The sequence below is a fragment of the Numida meleagris genome, chromosome 27 (assembly GCF_002078875.1).
Source record: "Numida meleagris isolate 19003 breed g44 Domestic line chromosome 27, NumMel1.0, whole genome shotgun sequence".
Taxonomy (NCBI): domain Eukaryota; kingdom Metazoa; phylum Chordata; class Aves; order Galliformes; family Numididae; genus Numida; species Numida meleagris.
In genome coordinates, this window is record NC_034435.1 from 1,098,450 (window position 1) to 1,122,979 (window position 24,530).

Sequence of the window (24,530 nt, forward strand, 5' to 3'; positions counted from 1 at the left end):
TCTAGGGGTCCCTTGCCCTTCCCGAGGGGCTGTGTCACCCACTGCTCCCAAGGGTTGGGGGGGGGGGGTGGGTGTGACCTGATGACAGTCACCAAAGGGGAGCAGGGTGGTGTCCACAGATGGAAAGATAGACAGACAGGAAGGTGGGGAGACAGATGGACAGATGGATGGCAGGGGGACAGACACGAGTAGGGAGATGGAGGTGGTGGGGAGAGGGTGGATGGAGGGAAGGACAGGTGGACAGGTGGATGGACGTTGGGTGGATGGATGGACTGACAGTGAGTGCGCGGGTGGGCAGAGGGGTGGGTGGAGGAAAAGGTGGATGGACGGATGGACAGAGGGACGGATGGACAAGACAGGTGGATGGATGGGTGGGTGGGTGGATGGGTGGTTGGATGGATGAATGGATGGATGGATGGACGGACTGACAGGTGGATGGATGGTTGTAAGGACAGACAGAGGGCTGTGTGGGTGGGTGGATGCACTGGCAGGAAGTTGAATGGACAGATGGACAGAGGGATGGACAGACAGAGGGACGAGCGATTGGATAGGCAGACAGTGGGACGGACAGACGGACTGGCTCAGCCTGGTGTCCATCCCGTTGCCCACACACTCCCTGCCTCCTGCCTCAGTTTCCCCACTGGCAAACACCCGCAAGAGCCTGACCCCACTCCGGGGGTCCTCATCTCCCACTCAGGGTCCCACCATTCCCTTCCCCCTCCCCCCTCACCGCACTGGGGCCGAATCCTGCCCACGCTGCGCACCCTGAGCGCAGCCCCCCAGGGTGCCTTTGGGGACGCGCTGGGGGGGAGGGGACCGTGCAGCCGCAGATGGTGGCAGCGGGACACCTCCCCGGCGCAGATGCCAGCCAGCAGAGCCACGTGTTCCCCGGGCAATGGTTGGTTCCCGTCGGGTATTTTTGGAGCTCTTCCTTCCTCTGCTGTCCCGGTTCGGAGGCAGCGGATGATGGAGGGCGGATGGGTCCCGGCCACGGATGCGCTCCGTGCAGCACCCCAGTGAGATCCCAGCGGGGATCCCAGTTATTTCCCCCGTCGTGCCCCCCCCCCCCCCCCCCCCCCAACCCAGGCTGTCTCCCCATCTGTGTGTGCCACGTTGTGCCACGTCCACTGCCTCAGTCTCCCCGTGCCACGTCCCCCTCAGGCACGTGTCCCCTGCGGTGCCGGCACGTCGCCGAAATCAAATTCCCTTTTGCTATCGCCAGGGCTATTTTCATCCCTCCTCGGTCACGTTGGTCCTCCCCCCCTCACCCCCCCCCCACTGGCACCGGCGTCATTCCCCCGTTCTGCGGGTGCTGTGTCATCCCTGCCCGTCTCATCCCCTGCTGCCAGCCCTGGGGACACCGATGGGGACCCCGTGCCAGCGCTCAGCCTGTGGCACGTTGCTGCCTCTGCCACCCCAATGCAGGCCCCCAGCTGCCCTAAACCACCCTCACATGGCCGTGGGGTTCCCCCTGTGCCATTTGCTGTGGTGGTGCTGAACGGGGCCAGCCCCAGTGCAAGGGATGCACCAGGGGTGCTGGGGAGGGGCCCGCACTGCCCTGCGATCATCGCATCCGCCCCATCCTCCAAACGGGATCTGTTTCCCCACGTGGACCCAAATTCCAAAGAGGGGGCAGAGGGAGGGGGTGAAACCCCATCAACCAGGGAAAGCTGTTCATTTTGGGTTGCAATCACTCGTCTTGGGTTATTTGGGGTGGGGGGCTTATTGGTGAGGGGGGATCCCCTCCACCGTTTGGCACCCTGGGGGTTCCTCAGCCCCCGCACGAGCTGATCCCCTCATTCTCTCTCTATGTCCCTACAGTTAAAAAGGCCAAATTCGACGGGCCCCAAGGTGAGTGGGCATCCTGGGGGGGAAAGGGGGGGGCAAGGGGACCCCAAGCTCAGCCTTATTCTGGGGACGTCACCAGGAACGTGTGGGGTGGGGGCAACAGAGATTGGGGTTCCCTGGGTAGGACTGTGGGGGGTCACACCAGGGACTGTGAGGGGTGAGGGGGGACACGGGGGGGGGTCCCTTCACCCTCTGCTTTGCTCCCGCAGAGAAGTTCAACACCTACGTGACACTGAAGGTGCAGAATGTCAAGAGTACCACCATCGCCGTGCGGGGCAACCTGCCCGCCTGGGAGCAGGACTTCATGTTGTGAGTGCCCCCATCCCAGTAATGGGGACCCCCACCCCACAGTTCCCTGAACCCCATAGGGACCTCATGGTGCCCCTGCTCCTGCTGCTCCCTGAATCATCCGCACAGGGACCCTAGGATCCCCCCCCCACAGCTGCCTGCATCCCCCAGGTCCCCCCACCGCTGCTACTCCCCCTGACCCCAGTCCCAGCTGGCACCCTGGGGGATGGAGGGGCAGCTGGAGAGGGGGTGACCCCAATTTCTCCCCGACCCCACAGCGAGATCAACCGTCTGGACCTGGGCCTGACAGTGGAGGTGTGGAACAAGGGCCTGATTTGGGACACCATGGTGGGGACGGTGTGGATCCCATTGCGCACCATCCGGCAATCCAATGAGGTAGAGCCCCCGCCGGGTGCACCCCAAGGGACGTGGGGGCATCCCCCTGGGTGGCTTCCCCATCCCTGCATGGGATCAACTCCTTGATTTGGAGTGTTCTCTAGGTCTGCAGTGACACCCCACAGTGGGACACTTGGGTCACTCGGGTGCTGGGGGTGTCCCGGTGCCCCCCCCTGAGCCCCCTTTTCCCGCAGGAGGGTCCCGGGGAATGGCTGACTCTCGACTCGCAGGTCATCATGACCGACAATGAGATTTCAGGCACCAAGGACCCCACCTTCCACCGCATCCTCCTCGACACCCGCTTCGAGCTGCCGCTGGGTGGGTGCCCCCTCCTCACCCCATCCCCACGCTCTGCGGGGCCGATCCTGCTCCAGGGGGGTTCCGTGCACCTATGGGGGTCTCTCTCCTTCCAGACATCCCCGAGGAGGAGGCGAGGTACTGGGCAAAGAAGCTGGAGCAGCTCAATGCCATGCGGGACCAGGACGATGTAAGGGGCTGTCCCAGCACAGGGGCTGGGCAGGGCTGGGGGGGCTGCAGTCAGCCCTCATGTCCTTGTCCCCCCCCCAGTACGCCTTCCAGGAGGAGCAGGAGAAGCCTCTGCCTGTGCACGGCTCCCAGTGCTGTAAGTGCCCGACACAGCTTGGTGCCACTGCAACCGCTCCCAGACGCCGTCCCCAACCCATCCTGGTGCCACCACACCTGGGAGGAGCAGCTCCTGGTGCCATCCCAGGGCCACCACCGCCCTGACCCCCTCTGCCCCTTTTCTCTGTAGGCAACTGGAATTATTTTGGCTGGGGAGAGCAGCAGAGTGAGTATCCCTGCATCCTCTCACACATATGGGGATGCAACAGGGGTGGTTTTGGGGTGTCCCCATCCCGCTCACGGCATCCCCTTGCAGACGACGACCCCGACAGCACGGTGGATGACCGGGATAGTGATTACCGCAGCGAGACCAGCAACAGCATCCCCCCCCCCTACTACACCACCTCGCAGCCCAACGCCTCGGTGCACCAGTACCCCATGCGGCACCAGCAGCAGAGCTCCCGCGACTCCTACACTGACTCCATGCAGAGCTACGAGATGGACTACTCAGACCAGCGGCCCATCAGGTAGCCCTGGTAGCCAGCACCCCCCTGGCACCCGCTGTTCCCAACCCCGAGGTCAGCGGGGTGGCAGCGGGGAAATCGCGGTTGGCAGAGAGGTGAGGAAGAGGAGGGTGCCAACCCTGGGCCTCTCCCCTTTGCTGGAGACGGATGGAGGAGTTTTCAAGCTCTGTGGGGTCGACCCAGCCCTCCGTCCCCACCGCTGACCCCAAACCCCAGCATGGCCATAGGGCAGGAGGGGACGAGCCCTGCGGTCGCCGCACACGGTGCCAGCCCTGTCCCCAGGACGGAGCCCCCAAGGCAACGTCCCCAGCTGACGGCGCGGTGACGGGCGGTGGCCGGACCTCGCTGACCATCCTCTTCCTCTCCTCCCCGGCAGACGCTACGGTAGCGTAGACTCTGCCCCAAACGGGCGCAGCGACGCTGAGTCCGCTTCCGCGTCGAGCAGGCGGACCAGCCGCCAGCCTTCCCTTGAGAGCAGGCGGTCCCTAGACCTATCGGATAGGTGGGTCGCTACCTCGTCGCGTGCCGTGTGCCGTCCTCGCAGAGTGCTGTGGTCGCTCCTTGCAGCCGCGGTGAGGCCAACACCAGTCCCGGCAAGGGAGGCTTCGCCCCGCAGAGCGGGAGCGGCGTGAGGAAGTTCGGAGGGTTTTGGGGTTTTTTTTGCCCCTTTTGATGCTCTTCCTGGAGCTGGCGGTGGGGGTGCGCACGTGTCGTGGTGCCACTTGCTCCCCATCGTGGTGACATGGGGACACCAACGCCACCTGCGTCCCCGGTCACCTTGCACACTATAGCTCTCCCCACAGCCATATAAGACCCCCAAGGGCCAGGATCAGGCCAGGCGTGAGCCGTGTCTCCTGCACCCCTTTCCCCAAGCCCCCTCCCCAAGGAGCCTGGATGATGCCTGCACCCCTGGGTGTCCCCAGTGTCCCCTCCCAGTGACCCCTCCCCAGCCTCTCCCATTCCCTCTCCATGCCCCCCTCGCCCACACCGAGCCCTGGCTGGAGACGTGGTGTCGGCCTCTCCCTAGGCATGTCCCTGTCCCTGTCCTGTCTGCATGTGTGCTTATGTGAGTCCCCGGAGCCCTACGGCCAACAGGACACTCCATCCCCAGGAGCACTCGAGGTGCAAGAAGTCCCTCTGCCCCACTGCACCCGTGGGTGCAGGTAGCAGCAAGAGGAGGGTGCTGGTTAGGGGGCAGCTGGGAGGGGCTGGTGAGAAGGCTCTGGCCCCATAGAAAGAGCAAAGGGAGGCCCCCAGGGCAAGGGAGCAATTGGGTGTCCATACAAAGGGGGTACCCTTGGAAAGGAGATGCCCTTGGAGAAGGGATCCCTGGGAGAGGGGGTACTCTTGGAGAGAGAATGGTCTAGGACAGGAGATGCCCTTGGAGAAGAAGGGTGTCCATAGGGAGGGGGTGTCCAGAGAAAGGGGGTACCCTTGGAGAGGGGGTGCCCTTGGAGAAGAAGAGTATCCATAGGGATGGGGTGTCCATTGAAGGGAGAGTGCACTGGGAGAGGTGGTACCCTTATTGAAGGAGCGCTCTTGGTGAGATGTCCATAGAAAGGGGCACACTTGGAGATGGGGTGCTCTTAGAGGGGGGGTGCCTATGGATTTGGGGTGCCTATGACAGGTGCAGGAGCACCGGGCCATCGCGGGTGGGGTTAGGGGCCAAATTTGGAGGATGGAGGGCAGGAGTCTGGATCCGTCTGTGGGTGCCACATGGCCATGCTGTGCCCACACCCTTGGCAGGGGTGAACTGAGGGGACAGGCAGGAAGGTCTGGACCCCCCCAGCACCCAAGCTGGGTTCTGTGTCTTCATCTGCCTGTACGAGGAGCCCAGTGCCCACCCAGGGCCCTGTCCTGGGGGGAGCCCCCACCACGCCAGCCCCATCCACCCCCTTGGGACTGAGGGGACACGGGGCAGGCGGTGCCACGGCACGGACCCACGGGAACTCTCTCCTTGTCCCCTTGCCCCACAGCCCCACGGGGAGCAGCCGCTACGCCTCGTCGGCCGAGCTGAGCCAAGGCAGCTCCCAGCTGAGCGAGGACTTCGAGAACGAGAGCCTGCGGGACTCAGAGCTGGACGAGCGGGACGGCGACTCCTACCACTCCTGCCACAGCTCTGTCAGCTACCACAAGGACTCGCCGCGCTGGGAGGAGGATGAGGATGATGACCTCTACCTGGAGGAGGAGGAGGAGGAAGAGTTCAATGAGGACTACAGTGAGAATGAGGAAGGCTACCCCAAGGAGGAGGAGGAGGAGGAGGAAGCGGAGGAAGAGCTGCGGGAGCCGGGTGCCTACGAAGCCCCTGAGCGTGACACCTATCCCACACCACAGAAACCACAGCAGCAGCAGCAGGTCCCGCAGGTGAAGCCGCAGCAGCAGGAAAGGAAAGAGGAGAGGAAAGAGGAGAGGAAGGAAGAGAGGAAAGAGGAGGGGAAGGAGGAGCAGGACACCTCTGCCCCACAGGAGACCCCGGAGGTGCAGAGAGATGAAGCTCCTGTGCCAGAGCCAGCACCCGAACCCGAGCCCCCAAAACCGGATGAGAGGTAGGAGCAGGATTTGTCCCAAAGCGTGACACCGTGCCTGGGGGTGCTCTGGACACATGACACAGCTCAGTGGTGGCTCTCGGTTCAGGTCTTCCCGTGGTGCCCATTCCGTGGGCAGCCCCATAGCAGTCCCATGCTGGGGACCCCCACAAACAGGGGTGAGGTCCTACAGGGTCTCCTGAACTCAGCTGGGCACCATTCCCACTGCCACATCACGCTGGGCTCTGCAGGAGCCTGACAGGATCCGAGTGTTCCAAGTGTTCCTCTCCTTTTCTTCCCCGTCTGGATTTTGCAAGAGAGGAGGAAAAGAACTGGAAGTCATCCCTGGGCAGTCATCCCTAGCCCCAGCGTGGTGGGAGATGCCTGAGGACAGCCTGGCTCAGCAGATGGGCCGGGAACGGGATGATATTTCAGATCCCTTCCAACCCGAGCCGTTCTGTGATTCTATCATTCCATGATTCTATGATTCTGTGGTTACCTGACTATGACACTAGGATCCCACGATTCTATGACTTTAATTCTATTACTCTAAGTGTCTATTACTCTTTGATTCCATGATTCTATGACTCTATTACTCTGATTCCATATTTCCATCATTCTATGACTCTACGACTCTAAGATTCTGTGACTCTGTGATTCCATGATTCCATGTCTCTATGACTCCATGACTTTTTGATCGATGATTCCATGACTCCATGATTCCGTGATTCCATGACTCTATGACTCCATGAGTCTATGATTCCATGACTCCTCGATTCCACAACTCCACGATTCCACGATTCCATGACTCTATGACCCTATGAATCTATGATTCCATGATTCCATGACTCCACGATTCCATGATTCCACAATTCCATGACTCTATGACCCCATGACTCTATGATTCCATGATTCCCTGGCTCTATGATTCCATGATTCCACGATTCCAAGAACGATGAAGGCATATAATCTGCATGTCTCCACACCAGCATCACTTTGCTCCAGGCTGGGTCCTTCCATCTCCCTTGCGTGCCAATCAGGGTTCCCCAAGGGAGGGGAGGTTCTGCCTTCGCTCGGGACCTGCTACCTCTGCAGAGCTCTCCCTGCTTGAAAATGGCATTTCCCATGGTTAAATTTCCCCAAAACCCACCAGGATCCCCATACCTCACTGTGCCCACACCCCGGCACCGTGCAGGCAGTGAGCGCGCCGTGTCCCCGCAGGGAGCCGGCAGAGGCGGAGGTGCAGGACCCCAAAGCAAGAGCCAAAGCCAACTGGCTGCGAGCCTTCAACAAGGTCTGCCTGCAGCTGCAGGAGGTGAGCACCCCACTGCCCGCCCCACAAACACCCACACCTTGGGGGGCAGCGGGGACCCCACTGATGGCCCCACGAGGGGTGCGGAGCGCTGAGGACTGTCGCCATGTGTGCTGCATGCCAGTGCCATCCCCTCACCCCCCTCCCTGCGTTGCGCTGACACTTTTTTGTTCTGTTTTTAGACTCCATCCTCCATCTTTTCTTTTTGTTTTGGCACTGGATTCGCCCCCCCCGGGCTGCGATCCCCCTCCCCACCGCTTCACTTTTCAGTTCTCCACCACCATGGCCCTTGCGCCCGCGTCTCCCCTTCCCGCAGGGGAGGGCTGTAGGTAAGCATGTCCAATGGAGCTGTGTGTGCCTTCCCCGTGTGCCCACCTGTGTGCAGGGACCGCCCTACAAGGGAGGATCAATTGGCTTTTTCCTCCCTTTTTCCCCCTAAAATTCTTTTGGGGGTCCCTCCACACACCCTAGTCCCCGCATTCTCCCCTGGTTCCGCTGTGCCTTCCCAGCAGCGCTCCCCAAACCTGCACTTCTGCACAATGCATCCATCCTACCCGAAGCCTACGCCGAGCTTTTGGGGCCGGTTGGTTCCCTCTCCCCCTGCTCAGAGTAGATACCTGATGACATGTTTTAGCCCCATGCTTTTAGGACCAGGCTTTCGCCCACCACCCGGGTGATCAGCGCCGTGTCCGTGACGCACACCCCATGTTTTGCAGGCTCGCGGGGAAGGCGATGGAGAAGCTAAATCGCTTTGGTTCAAAGGCGGGTGAGTACCTGGGGAACGTGGGGCTGTCCCCATGGCAGCGGTATCGGCATTTGGGGGGGATGGGGAGAGCTGTGGGGTGCTGGTCCCATGGGCTGGGGCCAGGTTTTGGGGCTGGATGGCAGGTTTTCAGGTTGGATGGCAGGTTTTTGGGTTGGATACTGGGTTTTGGGGCTGGATGTCACATTTTGGGGCTGGATTCTGGTCACTCAGTGCTTTGGAGATGTCCCCAGGCTCTGCTCCATGTCCCCAAGAGCCACCACCAAGGGGACAACGATGAGGTGAGTGGGTCAGGGACACAGAGCTCCCTCATCCCTCCTGCTTCATGGGGCCTGAGTGATGCCATGGGGCTCCTCATCAGGAGCAGCCCCACTCTACACAAAAAACCTGAGCCCAACCCCGAGGGCTGCTTTCAACTTCATTTCCCACTGCACCACCAAAGGAAAGCTCCTCAATACGACGGTGAAAGCCGCATCTTTCCACCAGCATCCCTCATCCCGCAGCGTCCAGCGCCCGGCGGATGCGCTGCCCCCAGGAGCGCGGGGCTCCCTCCCTGCCTCAGTTTCCCCGTTCCCCCGCTGACTCTCGTCTCTCTTGCAGGCCTGGCGGCGGGCTGATCATTATAGACAGCATGCCGGATATACGCAAGCGAAAACCCATCCCTTTAGTTAGCGATTTGGTGAGGTTCCTCCTATAACGCCTTGCGCCCTACAGCCGCCGGCTTCGCTCCCGCTGGACCGCGCCGCCCGCGCCCCGCTGCCGCCTCTAACATGGCTTGTGTTCTCTGTTCTCTCTCCTCCAACCTGGCTTGGCCGTCCCCGGCTGTAGGGGGGCGGCTGTAAGGTTTCTGCGCTGCATTAACAGCATGCCCGACATTAAGCCCGGACGCAAATCTCTCCCTCTAGTCAGCGATCTGGTGAGCGCGGGATGAAGGGGTTAAAGGGAGAGCGCCCTTGGGGGCTGCCGGACCTCTGCTCCTGGTGGGGAGGGGTGGGCTTGGGGTCGCAGGTGGATTTGGGGTGGCCTGGACCAGGAGGACGGCGCTGCCCACCCAAGGGTGCTTCCCTTTAACGGAGCTGCAGGGTCCCGACACTGAGGCATCCGGTGTCCTCATCTTGGCCAGTGCCACATAGCACAGATGTGTCCCCTGCCCTCTCCTGTCCCACCACCCCATAGTTCAGGTGATGCCACAGGTGCCATAGCGCTGCCCTTACAGACCCCGTGCTCCCATCCCTGTTGTCACCACAGGCTGTGCCATCCCTTCACTGGGACCTCATCCAACCCCTGTGCCACACAGTGTCCTCCCACTGTCACCTCTCCAGTGACAAAAGACACCAATTTCAGCAATCAAACACCCTCCGTGCCCACAATTAGGTGCCCTTCACTTCTCTTCCCACACTTGTTGCCCCCCCCAGGGCATCCCCATGCTGTCCCCAACCCTGCCCCATCCCACCCTGCTGTCCCCCCGCGCTGTCCCTGTCCCCAGCCCGCTTGGGGCGGCCGCTGATGCTTCTGCTGTGCTGTGTCGGTGTTGGGGTTTCGGGATGTTGGGTTGTGGTTGGCAGTGGGGTGGGCACCGTGGGTGGGGATCAGCTGGTGGGATGTGGCAGGGTTTGGGGTGGGGTTATGCTGTGACATGGCTCCTAATGATGGATTTTTGTTCCCCGCTCCCCCGGCTGCCTGCAGGCGATGGTGAGTGCCCTATTAGGGGTCTCAGGGGGTCTCAGATCCATGGAGAGGGGCTGTGCTGGACAGGGATCTCTGTTTCTTTCCTACAGTCCTTGGTCCAGTCCAGGAAAGCAGGAATCACATCCGCACTGGCCTCCAGCACCTTGAACAACGAGGAGCTGGTAGGTGCTGGGGGGTGGCAGCAATGGGGATGTGGTCAGTGGGGTCAGGATGACAGCAACAGGGACATGGTCAGTGGGGTTGGGATGACAGCAGTGGGGATGCAGTCAATGGGGTCAGGATGGCAGCAATGGGGACATGGTCATTGGGGTTGGGATGGCAGCAGTGGGGATGATGTCAGTGGGGTCGGGATGGCAGCAATGGGGACATGGTCATTGGGGTTGGGATGGCAGCAGTGGGGATGCTGTCAATGGGGTCAGAATGGCAGTGTCCATGTGGCCACCACCTACTCAATTCCATTTGCATGAGCTTTCCTCCCTCTCTCTTCCCCCCTCACTCAGAAAAACCATGTTTACAAGAAGACCCTGCAAGCCTTAGTGTACCCCATCTCCTGCACCACGCCCCACAACTTCGAGGTGTGGACGGCCACCACCCCCACCTACTGCTACGAGTGTGAGGGGCTGCTGTGGGGCATCGCCCGGCAGGGCATGCGCTGTGCCGAGTGCGGGGTCAAGTGCCACGAGAAGTGCCAGGACCTGCTCAACGCCGACTGCCTGCAGAGTAAGGGGTCACCTGCGTCCCATATCGCTGTGGGGTGGCACAGAGGGAGGTGGCAGTGATTTGGGAGGTGGGGTCCCGCTGTGCGCTTGGGGTGAGCAGCACAGATTTGCCGTGGGAGCGGAGTAAACCTCTCCAGGACTGGGGGGCACTGGGCATGGGGGGGGACTGTCCCCTCTGCTCTGCCCTGGTGAGGCCCCACCTGCAGGACTGTGTGCGGGTCTGGGCCCCCAGCACAGGAGGGATGTGGGGCTGTGGGAGGGAGACCAGAAGATGCTCAGAGCGCTGGAGAACATCCGCTATAGAGACAGGCTGATGGAGCTGGGGGTGTTCAGCCTGGAGAAGAGAAGGCTCCAGGGAGACCTCATTGTAGACAGAAATGAGACCCTCCCACCCCACAGCAGCGGGGTCGAGCTGGATGGGCTTTAACGTCCCCTCCAACCTAATCCGTTCCATGATTCTATGATGATTCTGTGATCTGTCCCCCTCGTGTCACCTGTCGCTGTCCTCCCCCAGGGGCGGCGGAGAAGAGCTCCAAGCACGGAGCCGAGGACCGCACTCAGAACATCATCATGGTGCTGAAAGACCGCATGAAGATCCGCGAGCGCAACAAGCCGGAGATCTTCGAGCTGATCCAGGAGGTGTTCGGGGTCACCAAGACCACGCACACGCAGCAGATGAAGGCGGTGAAGCAGAGCGTCCTGGACGGCACCTCCAAGTGGTCGGCCAAGATCAGCATCACGGGTACGTCACCCACCACGGGGACATTGCATCCCCACTGCTCCCACCGTGGGACATCCCTGTGGGCACAGCTCTTGCCTCCCCAAACTGCATCCCCTGTAAGCTACAGCATTTGGGGTGAGAGTGGGGATACAGCAGCTCCAGTCCCTGGAGATGTCACCATCCCCGTGCACGAGGACACTGTGTGTCCCAGCCCTCCTCGTCCTGCAGGGCGGCTTTAGGGGACACCAGGGGGACGCTGGGTGCTCAGCATGGGGACCTCGGTTTGGTCGCAGTGCTGACTTTGCTCTCTGTTTGTTCTCTCCTCTGTGCCACGTGTGGTTGGTGTGGATGGGCGTACGTGCCGCACTGCGCTGTGTGTGGTGCCGCAGTGGTTTGTGCGCAGGGCCTGCAAGCAAAGGATAAGACGGGCTCCAGTGACCCCTACGTGACCGTCCAGGTTGGAAAGACGAAAAAAAGGACTAAAACCATCTATGGCAATCTCAACCCAGTCTGGGAGGAGAATTTCCATTTGTAAGTTGGGTGGTGGGGTGGCAGGGAGCCGTCCGGCCAGGGGTCCGTGGGAGCCGGGGCTGTCCCTGGTTTTGGGGAAACTGAGGCACGTTTCCCTGCTCACCCCGGTCCCCGCCCCCTCTCCCTGCAGTGAGTGCCATAACTCCTCCGACCGCATCAAAGTCCGCGTCTGGGATGAGGACGACGACATCAAGTCCCGCGTCAAGCAGCGCTTCAAGAGGGAGTCCGACGACTTCCTGGGCCAAACCATCATCGAGGTGCGGACGCTGAGCGGGGAGATGGACGTCTGGTACAACCTGGGTAAGAGCCGCGCCGGGGACGCGACCCTCACCCTGCTCTGAAGGTGCGGGGTCTGCTGCGAAAAACATCGTTTCCCATTGGGATCATGGGGGAAACTGAGGCACAGAGAGGGGTCCCACTGTGCCCTGGACCTTCTGCCATGGGGCGGTTTTGGGGCTGCTCTGGGGGTCTCATGCTCTCTGTGCCCCCTAGACAAGCGGACGGACAAGTCGGCCGTGTCGGGGGCCATCCGGCTGCACATCAGCGTGGAGATCAAGGGCGAGGAGAAGGTGGCTCCCTACCACGTGCAGTACACGTGTCTGCACGAGGTGAGCACCATACAGACCCCGTCATCACCCACACCACGCCACCCCCGGCCCCGGGGCTGTAACGGGACCCTGGTGTGTCCCCCCAGAACCTTTTCCACTTCGTGACGGATTTACAAAACAACGGCGTGGTGAAGATCCCCGACGCCAAAGGGGACGACGCCTGGAAGGTGTACTTCGATGAGACGGCGCAAGAGATCGTGGACGAGTTTGCCATGCGCTATGGGGTGGAATCCATCTACCAGGCCATGACGTGAGTCCTTTGCTGCCCTGCATCTGGCTGCCCTTTGCGCTCCCAACCTTCCCCTTGGTGCCCGCGTGCCCACATCCCCATGTACCCCAAAGACCCCATTCCCAGTGCACGCCCCCCAGACCAGCAGCACGTCTCCCACTTCTCCCCCCAGGCACTTTGCTTGCCTCTCCTCCAAATACATGTGCCCGGGGGTGCCAGCGGTGATGAGCACCCTCCTCGCCAACATCAACGCTTACTACGCCCACACCACCGCCTCCACCAACGTCTCCGCCTCCGACCGCTTTGCCGCTTCCAATTTCGGGGTAAGTCCGATGGTGCGTAAACACTCCTTCCTTCTTCTTCTCTCTTCTGTGGGGAGGGGGTGGGGGGCAAAAAGGGAGCGAATGGGGCCATGCAAGGCAGCTCCCCTCCCGATGGCACGGGGCAGTGGGGTTTTGGCACCAAAATTCATCCCTCCCTTGTGTTATGGAATGGAAATTTCCTGCAGAAAAAAGTCAACATTTGCTCCCAGCATTACTGTGGTTGGGTTGAAGTCCCTTCACTGGGGTGGCAACGCAGTGCACAATGCCAGCGCCAAACAGGAGCTTTGCACGGCCCCACGCGCTCCGGGTGCGATCCCAAACCGCTGCAAACTCACCCACCTGTGCCAGCACCCATGGGTGCCACGCTGAGTTTGCATCGGGGATGGGTGCACCCACGGGGACACGGGTGAGGAGGGGGCTGTGCTCCCACCCCGGCTGCCCCTGCGTCCCCATGTGCGGGCGCTGTGGGGTCGGAGCGCAGCCTCGGTTAGGACGAAGGGTAGCGAGAGCCGTGCGGCAGGAGGAGACCACACGAAAGAAAAAAAGCAACACCTTTTTCTCTTCATGCAGAGGGTTTTAAAAACTTTGTTTCTTTCTCTTTTTTTAGAGAGCCTAAAGGTTGGGTCCTAAAGTGCCCGGCCGTGCCGCTTTATCCCCGAGCACCTGGCGGGTCCGATTTAAGCGCGCTGCAGCCGTTGGGTGCTGGGGACCGAGCGCGCGCTCCGAAGGTTTGCAGGACAGCCCGGCCCTGGTGCGGCCGACTCGGGGGTGTCCAACCCCCCCAGCATAGGTGCACCCAAAGTGCTTCTCCATTTGGGGCAAAGCGGTTGCTTTGCCTCCAGCTCGGATGCCGTATTTTCAGCCCAGCGTGGGTTGGCATCCCTTCACCCCGTGGTTGGGAGATGAATTTATGCCATAAAGCCACTCATCCCCAGAGGAAACCATCAGTCCATGGTGTTCCATCCCTGCAGCCCAGGCAGGCTCCAAGGAGCCCCAGGAGCATCCGACTCCCAGGATCCCCCTTGTGTTATCTTGAAACAGCTCAACCTCAAAGCTGGGAAATGCAGCACCCCACACTGCTCTCCCCACACCCTTTTTTTCTGCCCTCTCTGGGGCTGCACCGCTGGGAGGTGTGATCCTACAACACGCTCCACGTTCTGCTCTGAGCCCAAGGAGGGCAGGGGTACCCCCCCCTGCTCCAGCACACAGCGAGAGCTGAGGGGATGCAGGAGTGCATCCCACACCGAGGGGTCCCCATCCGCACTCTGCCAGGACCACGCGTGCCCTGGAGCCACCAAGAGCTGCCAGCGAGCCCCGGGCACCAGAGAGCATGGGCTGCCCCAACCACAGGGCTGGTGGAGGTGGGAGGGCCGGCAGGACATCAGGACAGAAGGATGACAGGACAGTAGGACAGGAACGAGAGGGTTGGGGTACAGGCGCAGCGGGGAGGGGGCGGCTCCCACCTCTGTCCCCCCGTTCACCTGGCCCCGGGGCGTCTCTCTGCAGAAAGAACGCTTCGTCAAGCTCCTCGACCAGCTGCACAACTCGCTGCGCATCGACCTCTCCATGTACCGGGTAAGGTGCCGCTGTGCCTCAGTTTCCCCACCCAGTGGGGCCCTTTCACCCCCCCAACATGTGACTCTTCTCTCCCCCCTGGCAGAACAACTTCCCCGCCAGCAGTCCCGAGCGGCTGCAGGACCTCAAGTCCACAGTGGATTTGTTGACCAGCATCACCTTTTTCCGGATGAAGGTATTTGCTCCCTCCACATTGGCAGATTTGGGGTGGGGGCTGCTGGCCCTGCTGCAGCCCTACCACCATCCCACGCAGGTCCAGGAGCTGCAGAGCCCACCCCGAGCCAGCCAGGTGGTGAAGGACTGCGTGAAGGCGTGCCTCAACTCCACCTATGAGTACATCTTCAACAACTGCCACGAGCTCTACAGCCGCGAGTACCAGACCGACCCGGTGCGTGGGACCCCACTACTGCCCCAAATCCATCCCTCCTCCTTCCCTTCTCCCAGTGGTGCTCACCCAGAGCTCTGCCATGGAGGTGAGCCCAATGGGGCCAAGGGGTGACCAGTGGGTAACCAGACCCTCCATTGCATCCCCGTTGCTCCAGACCAAGAAAGGCGAGGTGCCCCCCGAGGAACAGGGGCCCAGCATCAAAAATCTGGATTTCTGGTCCAAGCTCATCACCCTGATCGTGTCCATTATTGAGGAGGACAAGAACTCCTACACGCCCTGCCTGAACCAGTGAGTAACCAACCGATCACCGACTGATAGGTCCCGCTCAGGATCACGTGGAGCCAACCAGGTTGAGTTGGGACGTGGGGTGTAACAACCATTCTACCGATGGGAAAACTGAGGCAGGCACGTGGGGTGGAGGTTGGGGTGGGCTCTCCAAGCTGTGCGATGGACAAAGGTTGGGGTTGGCCTCAGTAAGTCGCGTGATGGGCAGAGGTTGGGGCTGGCTTCCAAGCTGCATGTGATGGCAAAGGTTGGGTTTCACCTCTCCAAGCCTTCGTGGGGTCCTTCCCACCCCACCCTGTGCCCCCACCCCAGGTTCCCCCAGGAGCTGAACGTGGGGAAGATCAGCGCTGAGGTGATGTGGAACCTCTTTGCCCAGGACATGAAGTACGCGATGGAAGGTGAGTGCCACCTCAAACAGCGTGGCAAGCCCCTTGCACCTCTCCTCAACCCCCCCCAAGAAGCCCTCCCATCTTCTCCCCATCATTTTTGGAGTCACCCCAATTCCCCCACCCCCAAAGATTTGGGGCTGGAAGAGACCGCCCTGCTCTCACCACGCAGAGCACGACAAGCACCGCCTGTGCAAGAGCGCGGACTACATGAACCTGCACTTCAAGGTGAAGTGGCTGTACAACGAGTACGTCACCGAGCTGCCCTCCTTCAAGAGCCGTGTGCCCGAGTACCCGGCGTGAGTGCAGCTCCTGGGGGTGGGGACAGGGTAGATCCGTGCCCCCGCGCTGGCTGCACTCACCGTGCACCCGTTGCAGATGGTTTGAGCCCTTCGTTATCCAATGGCTGGATGAGAACGAGGAGGTGTCACGGGATTTCCTGCACGGAGCGCTGGAGCGCGACAAAAAGGATGGGGTAAGGTCAATGGGCACGGGATGTGATCCCAGTGGGTGCTCATGGGGCCAGGAGCCCTCACCCCGCTGCCCCCTGCTCTCCCCCCACAGTTCCAGCAGACGTCAGAGCACGCGCTCTTCTCCTGCTCCGTGGTGGACGTCTTCTCCCAGCTCAACCAGAGCTTCGAGATCATCAAGAAGCTCGAGTGCCCCGACCCGCAGATCGTCGGGCACTACATGCGGAGGTTCGCCAAGGTGGGCACCTGGAAGGGGTCCCATACCCTCGGGACCCCAACCCCACTGTGCTGCATGGCGTTTCCCCACCACCTCCCATTCAACTGCATGAAGCTCGTGGGGTTCCATCGCTGCTCTGGGACTCACGTCTCCTTCTCTCCCTCCTTCCTCTGGGTGCAGACCATCAGCAACGTGCTGCTGCAATACGCCGAGATCATCTCCAAGGATTTCGCCTCGTACTGTTCCAAGGAGAAGGAGAAAGTGGTGACGTATCTCCCTTCTGCTCGTGCTGTCCCTACGTGGTCACTTTCACTTGGTTGTCACTTAGCTCCACTGTGGTCCCCATGACCCGTGTCCTGCCCTCAGTCTTGTTGTCTGATGGAGGTCCCCAAAATACATCTTGGTGCCATGGGGCTCTGTGGGGCTGTGCAGGGTGGGGGGCTCTGTGGGGCTGTTGCAGCCATGAGCACTGGTGCTGAGCCCAGATCCTGCCCTTATAGCCCTGCATCCTGATGAACAACATCCAGCAGCTCCGCGTCCAGCTGGAGAAGATGTTCGAGGCCATGGGGGGGAAGGAGGTGCGTAGTGGGGGTCTCAGGGTGGGGTGCATGGGGAGGGGTTGGAGATTTGGTCCGTGGAGTGGTCCCCAATTCCTCATTTCTGCATGGGTCACCCCATGGCACCACACTGGACCTTGCCCGGGGACGAATGTGGGGCACACAGAGAACCCCCAGGGTTGAGCTAGGGGATCTGATGTCTCCCCCAAATTGTCCCCCCCCAGCTGGACACAGAAGCCAGTGACATCCTCAAGGAGCTGCAGGTGAAGCTCAACAATGTCCTGGATGAGCTGAGCCGAGTGTTTGCCACCAGGTGAGGGGGCATGGGGTCTGTGGGTCATGGCCATGCTGGGGGACCTATGGGGAAACACTGACCCCCCTGGTCACTGCCATCCTCAGCTTCCAGCCCCACATTGAGGAGTGTGTCAAGCAGATGGGGGACATCCTGAGCCAGGTGAAGGGCACCGGCAACGTCCCCGCCAGCACCTGCAGCAGCGTGGCACAGGATGCTGACAACGTCCTGCAGCCCATCATGGACCTCCTGGACAGCAAGTGAGTGGGACCCCCACGTCCCCCACATGGAGGACCAGTAGGGTTGGGTTGGGTTGGCTGCGCATGGGTTGGCATTGGGATGCCATGTTGGGACATCAGCTGTGACCCCCAGACCCTGCGTCCTCAACTTTGGAACACGGAAGACCAGTAGGGTTGGGTTGGCTGTGCATGGGGTGGCACTGGGGTGCCATGCAGGGAGGTCAACCCCATTCCCACCCTGCAGCCTGACGCTCTTCGCCAAGATCTGTGAGAAGACGGTGCTGAAGCGCGTGCTGAAGGAGCTCTGGAAGCTGGTGATGAACACCATGGAGAAGACCATCGTGCTGCCGCCCCTCACCGACCAGACGGTGAGTGATGGGACGGGGTGGGGACACGGAGCTGCGGCCACGCAGGGCACTGCTGGCTCCGTGATGGGGCTCAGGAGTTGATGGCCTCCCCAGGTGTGTCCCCAGCTCATGGCTGGGGAAAGGACAGAGGAAGGAATTGCCACCTGAGCAGTAGGGTTAGGGGCTGGAGTTAGGGTTAGGGTGAGGGGTTAGGGTTGGGATTAGGGTTAGAGTTGGGATTCAAGGTTAGGGGTGGGGGTCAGGGGTTAGGGTTGGGAATAGGATTAGGGATAGGATTGGGGTTAGGGGTTAGGGTTAGAGTCAGGATTCAGGGTTAGGGTAGGGGTAATGGTTTTGGTTAGAGGTAGGGTTGGTGCTGATGTTAAGGGTTAGGGTTAGGTTTAGGGTAGCTGGAATGACTTTAAGTTGGTATTGGTGTTACAGCCTGGGTAGCTCAGTCAGCAGAGCTTGGGACTCAGTCCTGGGGCTGTAGGTTCAAGTTCCCCATTGTTGGAATATCACCTTCCTGCCACAGTGGCATCAGAAGGCATCCAGCCATGCCCTCCTCATCCTTCCCTCCGTGCCCTGTCCTGGGAAAATGAATGTGAAGACACTCGGGGTAGAGAGGGCATTACCGTGGGGCTGGTACCATTGGGATGGGGTGACACAGGGATGGGTGTGAAGCCCAGCAATGGTTCTTGCATGGAGAGAGAATTTCTGCAGTCTCCATGTCACAGTGCTGCGTCTGTCCTCCCCACGTACAGCAACGTGGGGCTCTTGGGCAGGGATGGGGCTGTCCCCAGGGTTTTGTCACTGCACGGAGCTGGGATCAGGCTCTCACCTGGAGCCACCTCTGCAGGGCTGTGGGGCTCTGTGCGCTGTGTCTGTGCTGCTGGCTCTGTCCTCATCCTGGTCCTTGTCCCCATCCCCACCCCTGTCCCCATCCCGAGCCCTATTCCCCTGTAGCACACGTAGCTCTGCCGTGGGGCAGTGGCAGCACTCGCTGTGCCATGGGGCGGTGGCAGGGATGCGCAGATGGTTTGAAGCCCCACTGGGCGATGTTTGCCAGCCCTGGAGGTGTGGGGCCGAGGCTGGTCCCCAGGGCTCCGGGTCCCCTTGGGCTGCGTCCCCGCTGCAGCAGGGAGGGTTGGAGCGGGTGGGATGGGGACCGGAGGATCATAATGTGACGGGCAGGGGCCTGGCACCGGGCACGGCGTCACGTCCGATGGGGACACTCATGTCACGGTTGTTCTCTCCACTTGCTCCGCTCGCCTCTCAATGGCAGATGATTGTAAGTACGGCGGCTCCATGTCTGTCTGTCTGTCTGTCCGCTGTGTGTCGGTCCTGGCCTCGCCGGTTCCTGTCCCGCGTGGCTGCCCGCGCTCTGCCCGTGCCCTCTCCGGCTCTGTCCGCCCCCGTCCCCTCACTGCCCGCTTGGCACCAGCCCCAGTGGGGATTTGGGGTTGGACAGATTCAGGGTTGCCTGGATTTGGAGTCAGCGTGGAGAGGGGATGGCAACGGGCAGTGCCACGTGGTTGGGGACAGCCAAGCTGACCCCGTCATCTCTCTCTGTTTTGGGGTGGGACAGGGACACTGGCTGCGGGATCAGGGTGGGCAGGGCCGCTCTGCACCCTGCGTGCCTCAGTTTCCCCATAGGGTCTGGCCGGGCTGTGGGCACAGTGGGGGCTGAGGGCAGAGGCGTTCCCCGCCTGCAGTGAGGAGCAACTGGGACACGAGGTGTTGGCCAGGAGGTTGGCAGGAGGCACGAGGCTCTGCCCCGAGCAGGATGTGGGGTTGGCATTGCTCTGGTCCCTTTGCACGGCTTGGACCCAGCGGTTTCCTGCTGTCCTTTTCTGCTCGGTCTGGGGCTGTCTCTGTAGGACACAAGGTCCCCCTGCTCCCCCATTGCTCCGTACCTCAGTTTCCCCCCAAGGTCACAACCCTTCCTGGTAGCCCTGCTTGACCCAGCCATGCTGCTCATCCCTGCTCCCCACAGGCTCCCCACACAACCACCCCCTCTAATGCTTCCTCCTCATTCAGATGTGCCCCAGACCCCTCCCTGGAGGCTGCTCACAACCCCCCATGTGGCAGTGTGGCATCCCATGGGGACCAGTCCTCTATGGGCCCAGCATCCCATTAGGAATCAGTCCCCCACTAACCCAGCATCCCAGCAAGGACCAACCCTCATAGCTCCAGCATCCCAGTATGGCAGACCAGTTCCCCATTGGTGCAACATCCAGCATCCCAGTGGGGACCAGCTGGCCCAGCATCCCATGGGGACCATTCCTCCACTGACCCAGCATCCCAGCAGGAACCAGTCTTCTATGAGTCCAGCATTCCAACTGGGACCAGTTGCTCATCAGCCCAGCATCCTAGAGGGACCGTGTCCCACTGACAGCAATCCATGGGACAATGGGACCAGTCCTCTATGAGCGTGTTATCCCATGGGGACCTGTCCCTCATTGACCCACCATCCCAGCAGGAAGCAGTCTCCTATGAGCCCAGTGGGGACCAGTTGCTCATCATCCCAGCCTCCCAGCAGGAACTAGTCCCCCACGGGTTCCATATCTCAACGTTTGGAACAGCACATCCAGCATCCCAAGGAAACACTGTCCCGCTAAGCTAGCATCCCGTCAGGGACCAGTTGCTCATCAGCCCAGCATTCCAGTGAGACCAGTTCCCTGCTAACCCAGCATCCCACAGGGACCAGCCCCTCTGAGCCTGGTATCCCACGAGCACCAGTCCCTCACTGACTCAGCATTCCAGCAGGGACCACTCCCGCGTTGACACTGCACCCCAGCAGGAACCAGCCCCCTAGGAGCCCAGCATCCCAGCAGGGACCAACCCCTGTGGGTCCAGCATCGCAGCGTGGGCACCGGTTCCCCATTGGTGCAACATCCAACATCCCACTGTGGACCAACTGGCCCAGCATCCTTTGGGGACTGGTGTCCCACTGACCCCCCCAGGGACCTGTTCCCATCATCCCCAGCCATCTCTTAGGAGCTCAGTGGTGTCCTCGCCTTACCCACATCCCCTCCACGTCCCATCCCACGCTGTCCCCCAATGCTCACCCTCTGACATTGCTTCTACAGGGCACGCTCTTGAGAAAACATGGCAAGGGGACAGAGAAGGTAAATAGCCCGTGGGCTCCGTGTGTGTCCTCGCCCTGTGGCCGCCCTGGTGGCCCCGTGGTCACCGGGTTTGTCCGTGCTTCCTCTGTCGTGCTGTCTGGATGTGGCGTGGTGTGGTGTCGCGCTGTGCCGTGTTGTCCCGGAGCTGTGCGGGATGGGGCAGTGCCCCATGTCTGTGTTTGGTGGGGGGGGAGTTGTGCCACGTTTACCCCATGGGTGGGTTTGTGGGGCGCTAGGTGCGGGGCACACGGCTCAGCATCCCACCAGGTGCCAGAACGGGAGGGCACAAACCCGCCCCATTGCTGAGAGCGTAGGTCTCAGTGGAATCAGGGGGCTGCAGGGATCCCGTGGATCTCTGACCTCACCCCCAGCAAAGCTCGCTGAGCCCCAGACCTCCCCGTTCTCCAGGCAGACCCCCATCCATGGGGGCTCTCCCCCAGTCCAGGTGCTTCCCACACCGTGCAGCGCTCACATACCCCAAAACTGGGTGCCACAAAGAGCCACGCTGGCAGTGCCACAGCTCCCAGCCCTGATGTCCCCCATGCTGTGACCCACAGAGGACAGCACCTCCTGCCCCACATCGCCTCAGTGCGTTCTTCCATCCCCCAGCCCCATAGGTGGGGGGCACAGAGCCCACCCGATAGGGCTAAGACCTGGCACACTCATTGCTGGGGCCCCCAGTAACTGTCCCTTGCTCTTCTCTTCCAGAGCAGGGTGAAGCTGCCCAGTCACACTGAAGTAAGGACACAGCTCGTCTCCTCCCGTCCTTGCCCCATGTGCTGTGGGGTGGGGGGTCCCACTCTGTACCGTGTCCTGTTGGGCTCCGTTTGAGTGACAGCTGCGTCCCTATGAGGGGAACAGGGCCAACAAGGGAAGGGTTAACGAGGCAGGAGTGGGCCACGAAGGGTTAATTGGGGCAGTAGGAAATAAATGGGGTGGTTTGTGGGGTTTCTCGTTGCTGGGGGCGGACTGGAACTGCTGGTGCTGGGGCGGGGGCTGGTGGTCGCCGGAGCTCAGCTTTTGTGGAGTGACCCCATGCTGTGGGGCAGCGCTCCTCGGGGCTGTGCCAGTGGGGCTTTGCGTCCCCACTCGCGGAGGTGGCACAGTGTGGGGCACCATGGTGTTCCCTGGGGGTGTGCCAGGATCTGGAACCCCACGGGGCTGAGCGGTGGGGTTGGGGTTAGGGGGGGACAAATGCACCACGGGGCACGGGGGGACTGTGCCAGGTGCCAGCGCCGTCCCCAGACTTTGTCCCCTTGCCCCACTCCGGGGGGGCACAGAGCAGGGATATGGGGTCGCTGGTGCCAAGGTGCCACCCTGCCCTGCTGCCCCCCAAGCCCATCGCCGTGCCACGAGTGCTCGGCTCCTGGGGATGCACAAAGGGCTCAGAGGAACCTCTCTGAGTCTGGGGGGCTGGGGAGCCCCCAGGCAGCGCACGCACGCCCCCACCCCCCCCAGCCCCCCACTCACTCTCGCCATCCCCTTCTCTCCGCTCTCCGCAGGGCACGCAGATGATCTTCAACGCGGCCAAGGAGTTGGGGCAGCTCTCCAAGCTGAAGGTGGGCGCCCTGAGGTCCCCTCCGCTGCGGGGTGAGGTGATGTCCCCACGTGTCCCCGCTCTGAGCCTTTGTGCATCCCCTGTCCCCCCCCCACTCCCCCCCACTCCCTCAGGACCACATGGTGCGGGAGGAAGCCAAGAGCCTGACCCCCAAGCAGTGCGCGGTGGTGGAGCTGGCGCTGGACACCATCAAGGTGAGGGCACTGTGGGGTGGATGGGGACAGCATTGTCCCCGTGGAGACACCGCGCTGAGCCCCCCCGCCCCACACCCACCCCCCTCCACAGCAATACTTCCACGCTGGCGGTGTGGGGCTGAAGAAGACCTTCCTGGAGAAGAGCCCTGACCTGCAGTCGCTGCGCTACGCGCTGTCCCTGTACACCCAGGCCACCGACCTGCTCATCAAAACCTTCGTGCAGACACAGACATCACAAGGTACGACCCCCCCCCCCCCCCACACACACACCCTACATCCCACCCCCCAACCCATAACCACAGCCCCCACGGGGCTGGAGCGGGGTGTCCATAGGGCTGTGGGTGTGAGGATGGTGTGGGCTCGCCCCACTGTGTGCTGTGTGGATGAATGGGGCCGTGGGGTGCTCAGTGCCCCCTCCCCCAGCGCCAGGTCTGTCTGTGCGTCCCCCATCCCCCCAACCCTGGGACGTCCGTCAGTCCGTCTGTCCTGTGGGTCCTCCCAGCCCCCCTGGGTGCTCTGTGTCGCCGCAGTGTCGTCCGCCAGCGCTGATCTCTCTTTCTCTCTCTTTCTGTTCCTCCCCCCACCCCTCTTTTTGCTGTCCCCCCCCCACACACGCTGTCTCCCTCCTCTCTCCGTCCGCTCTGTGCTGTGTCTCCGTCTCTTTCTCTCTCTCCTCCCCAATAGTCCATGGTGGAAAAGGTGTTAGGTTTACCCTTAGTGAAGAGATTTATCCTGAGAAGGGTACGTGCACCGCTCGCCCCCTCAGCACCCCTCTGCCTCCCCCTCCCCGAGTTGTGCCCCCCCCTCAGCCTCACAGAGCCGCTTTGGGCTGAACTGGGGGGAGTCTGGGGGCGTTGACCCCTTCCTCATCCCCACAGCCTGGGGTCAGGGTGTGAGCTTGGGGCACCCTGGTGCTGCTGTGGGGTGGGGAGGGGGAACACAACCCATGACCCCCCACCCTGTTGCCATCAGGACCATTACCGCCTCAAGGAATGAGCACAGCCTCCCCCTTGGGCCCTGCTTGGCCTCCCGCACAACTCCAGGCTTTTTTTTTTTTTTTGGAGGGGGTGGGGTGGGTCTGTACCTTCTGCTTGGCCTCCTGCACTCGGACCCCCCCTCCATCGCTCCATTCCGGCTCAGCATGGCACTGCCCATGGGGACGGGGTGCCGGGTGGGGGCAGAGGATGCAGTGTGATTCTGCCCCCCCCCCCCCGCTGCCAAGCTGGAACACGTGGGGACATGTCCTCCTTCCTCTGAATGCTCTGAGCCTGCCTTGCCCCCTGATCCTCCTTCACCCATGGGTGCATGCACCGCTCGGTGGGGGGGGGAGGGCCGCAGGTCACCAAGTCCCCCCCGCTGTGGGGGCAGCCCCATAGCTTTGGTGGTGGCACAGGGGAACACTGAGCGCTGTCATTCCTGCTTCCCCCCCCCATGGGGGTCCCACCCCATCCCCCCCAGGCACTCTTGGGTGAGGATGGGGTGGGGCCTTGGGACCCACGGATGGGGAGGGGACAGCAGTGTCCCCACTGCCAGCCCCAGCTGTCCCCAGTGGTGGCTGCATCCATCGCCCCATGGGGTCACTCTGGGGCAAACGCCGCTGTCCGCGGTGCTGAACCCCCCCGCTGTCCCCGCGTCACCCGCCCCCCTGCAGTGGGTTTGGGGGCGGGCAGGGGACAAGAGGGGACAAGAGGGGACAAGAGGGGACAACACCAGGGGCTGGCACTCACGCTGCCCCCTCGGCCACGCAGGATCCGGTGTGGAGGACCCCGTGGGGGAGGTGTCCATCCACGTGGAGCTCTTCACCCACCCCGGCACCAGCGAACACAAAGTCAC

At 61.8% G+C, this 24,530-nt stretch overlaps 1 protein-coding gene across 1 annotated transcript in view; it reads left to right on the forward strand.

Annotated features, from left to right (window-relative positions):
* UNC13A (unc-13 homolog A) overlaps positions 1,822-24,530 on the forward strand; it is a gene marked incomplete at its 5' end in the record, with an annotated part of 24,578 nt that continues 1,869 nt past the window's right edge. Inside the window, 42 exon segments of the mRNA XM_021379006.1 lie at positions 1,822-1,851; positions 2,058-2,157; positions 2,415-2,532; positions 2,727-2,850; positions 2,946-3,019; positions 3,100-3,154; positions 3,305-3,340; positions 3,431-3,641; positions 5,615-6,184; positions 7,385-7,478; positions 8,192-8,241; positions 9,067-9,154; positions 9,925-9,930; positions 10,017-10,088; positions 10,428-10,647; positions 11,161-11,388; positions 11,757-11,898; positions 12,029-12,198; positions 12,391-12,506; positions 12,593-12,756; positions 12,908-13,070; positions 14,565-14,633; positions 14,719-14,808; positions 14,887-15,021; positions 15,176-15,309; positions 15,619-15,704; positions 15,865-15,991; positions 16,071-16,167; positions 16,257-16,400; positions 16,560-16,643; positions 16,880-16,957; positions 17,161-17,249; positions 17,336-17,488; positions 17,712-17,835; positions 19,100-19,105; positions 20,907-20,945; positions 21,654-21,683; positions 22,448-22,504; positions 22,617-22,697; positions 22,789-22,936; positions 23,382-23,438; positions 24,446-24,525. Coding sequence (XP_021234681.1) covers positions 1,822-1,851; positions 2,058-2,157; positions 2,415-2,532; positions 2,727-2,850; positions 2,946-3,019; positions 3,100-3,154; positions 3,305-3,340; positions 3,431-3,641; positions 5,615-6,184; positions 7,385-7,478; positions 8,192-8,241; positions 9,067-9,154; positions 9,925-9,930; positions 10,017-10,088; positions 10,428-10,647; positions 11,161-11,388; positions 11,757-11,898; positions 12,029-12,198; positions 12,391-12,506; positions 12,593-12,756; positions 12,908-13,070; positions 14,565-14,633; positions 14,719-14,808; positions 14,887-15,021; positions 15,176-15,309; positions 15,619-15,704; positions 15,865-15,991; positions 16,071-16,167; positions 16,257-16,400; positions 16,560-16,643; positions 16,880-16,957; positions 17,161-17,249; positions 17,336-17,488; positions 17,712-17,835; positions 19,100-19,105; positions 20,907-20,945; positions 21,654-21,683; positions 22,448-22,504; positions 22,617-22,697; positions 22,789-22,936; positions 23,382-23,438; positions 24,446-24,525 — 4,739 coding nt within the window.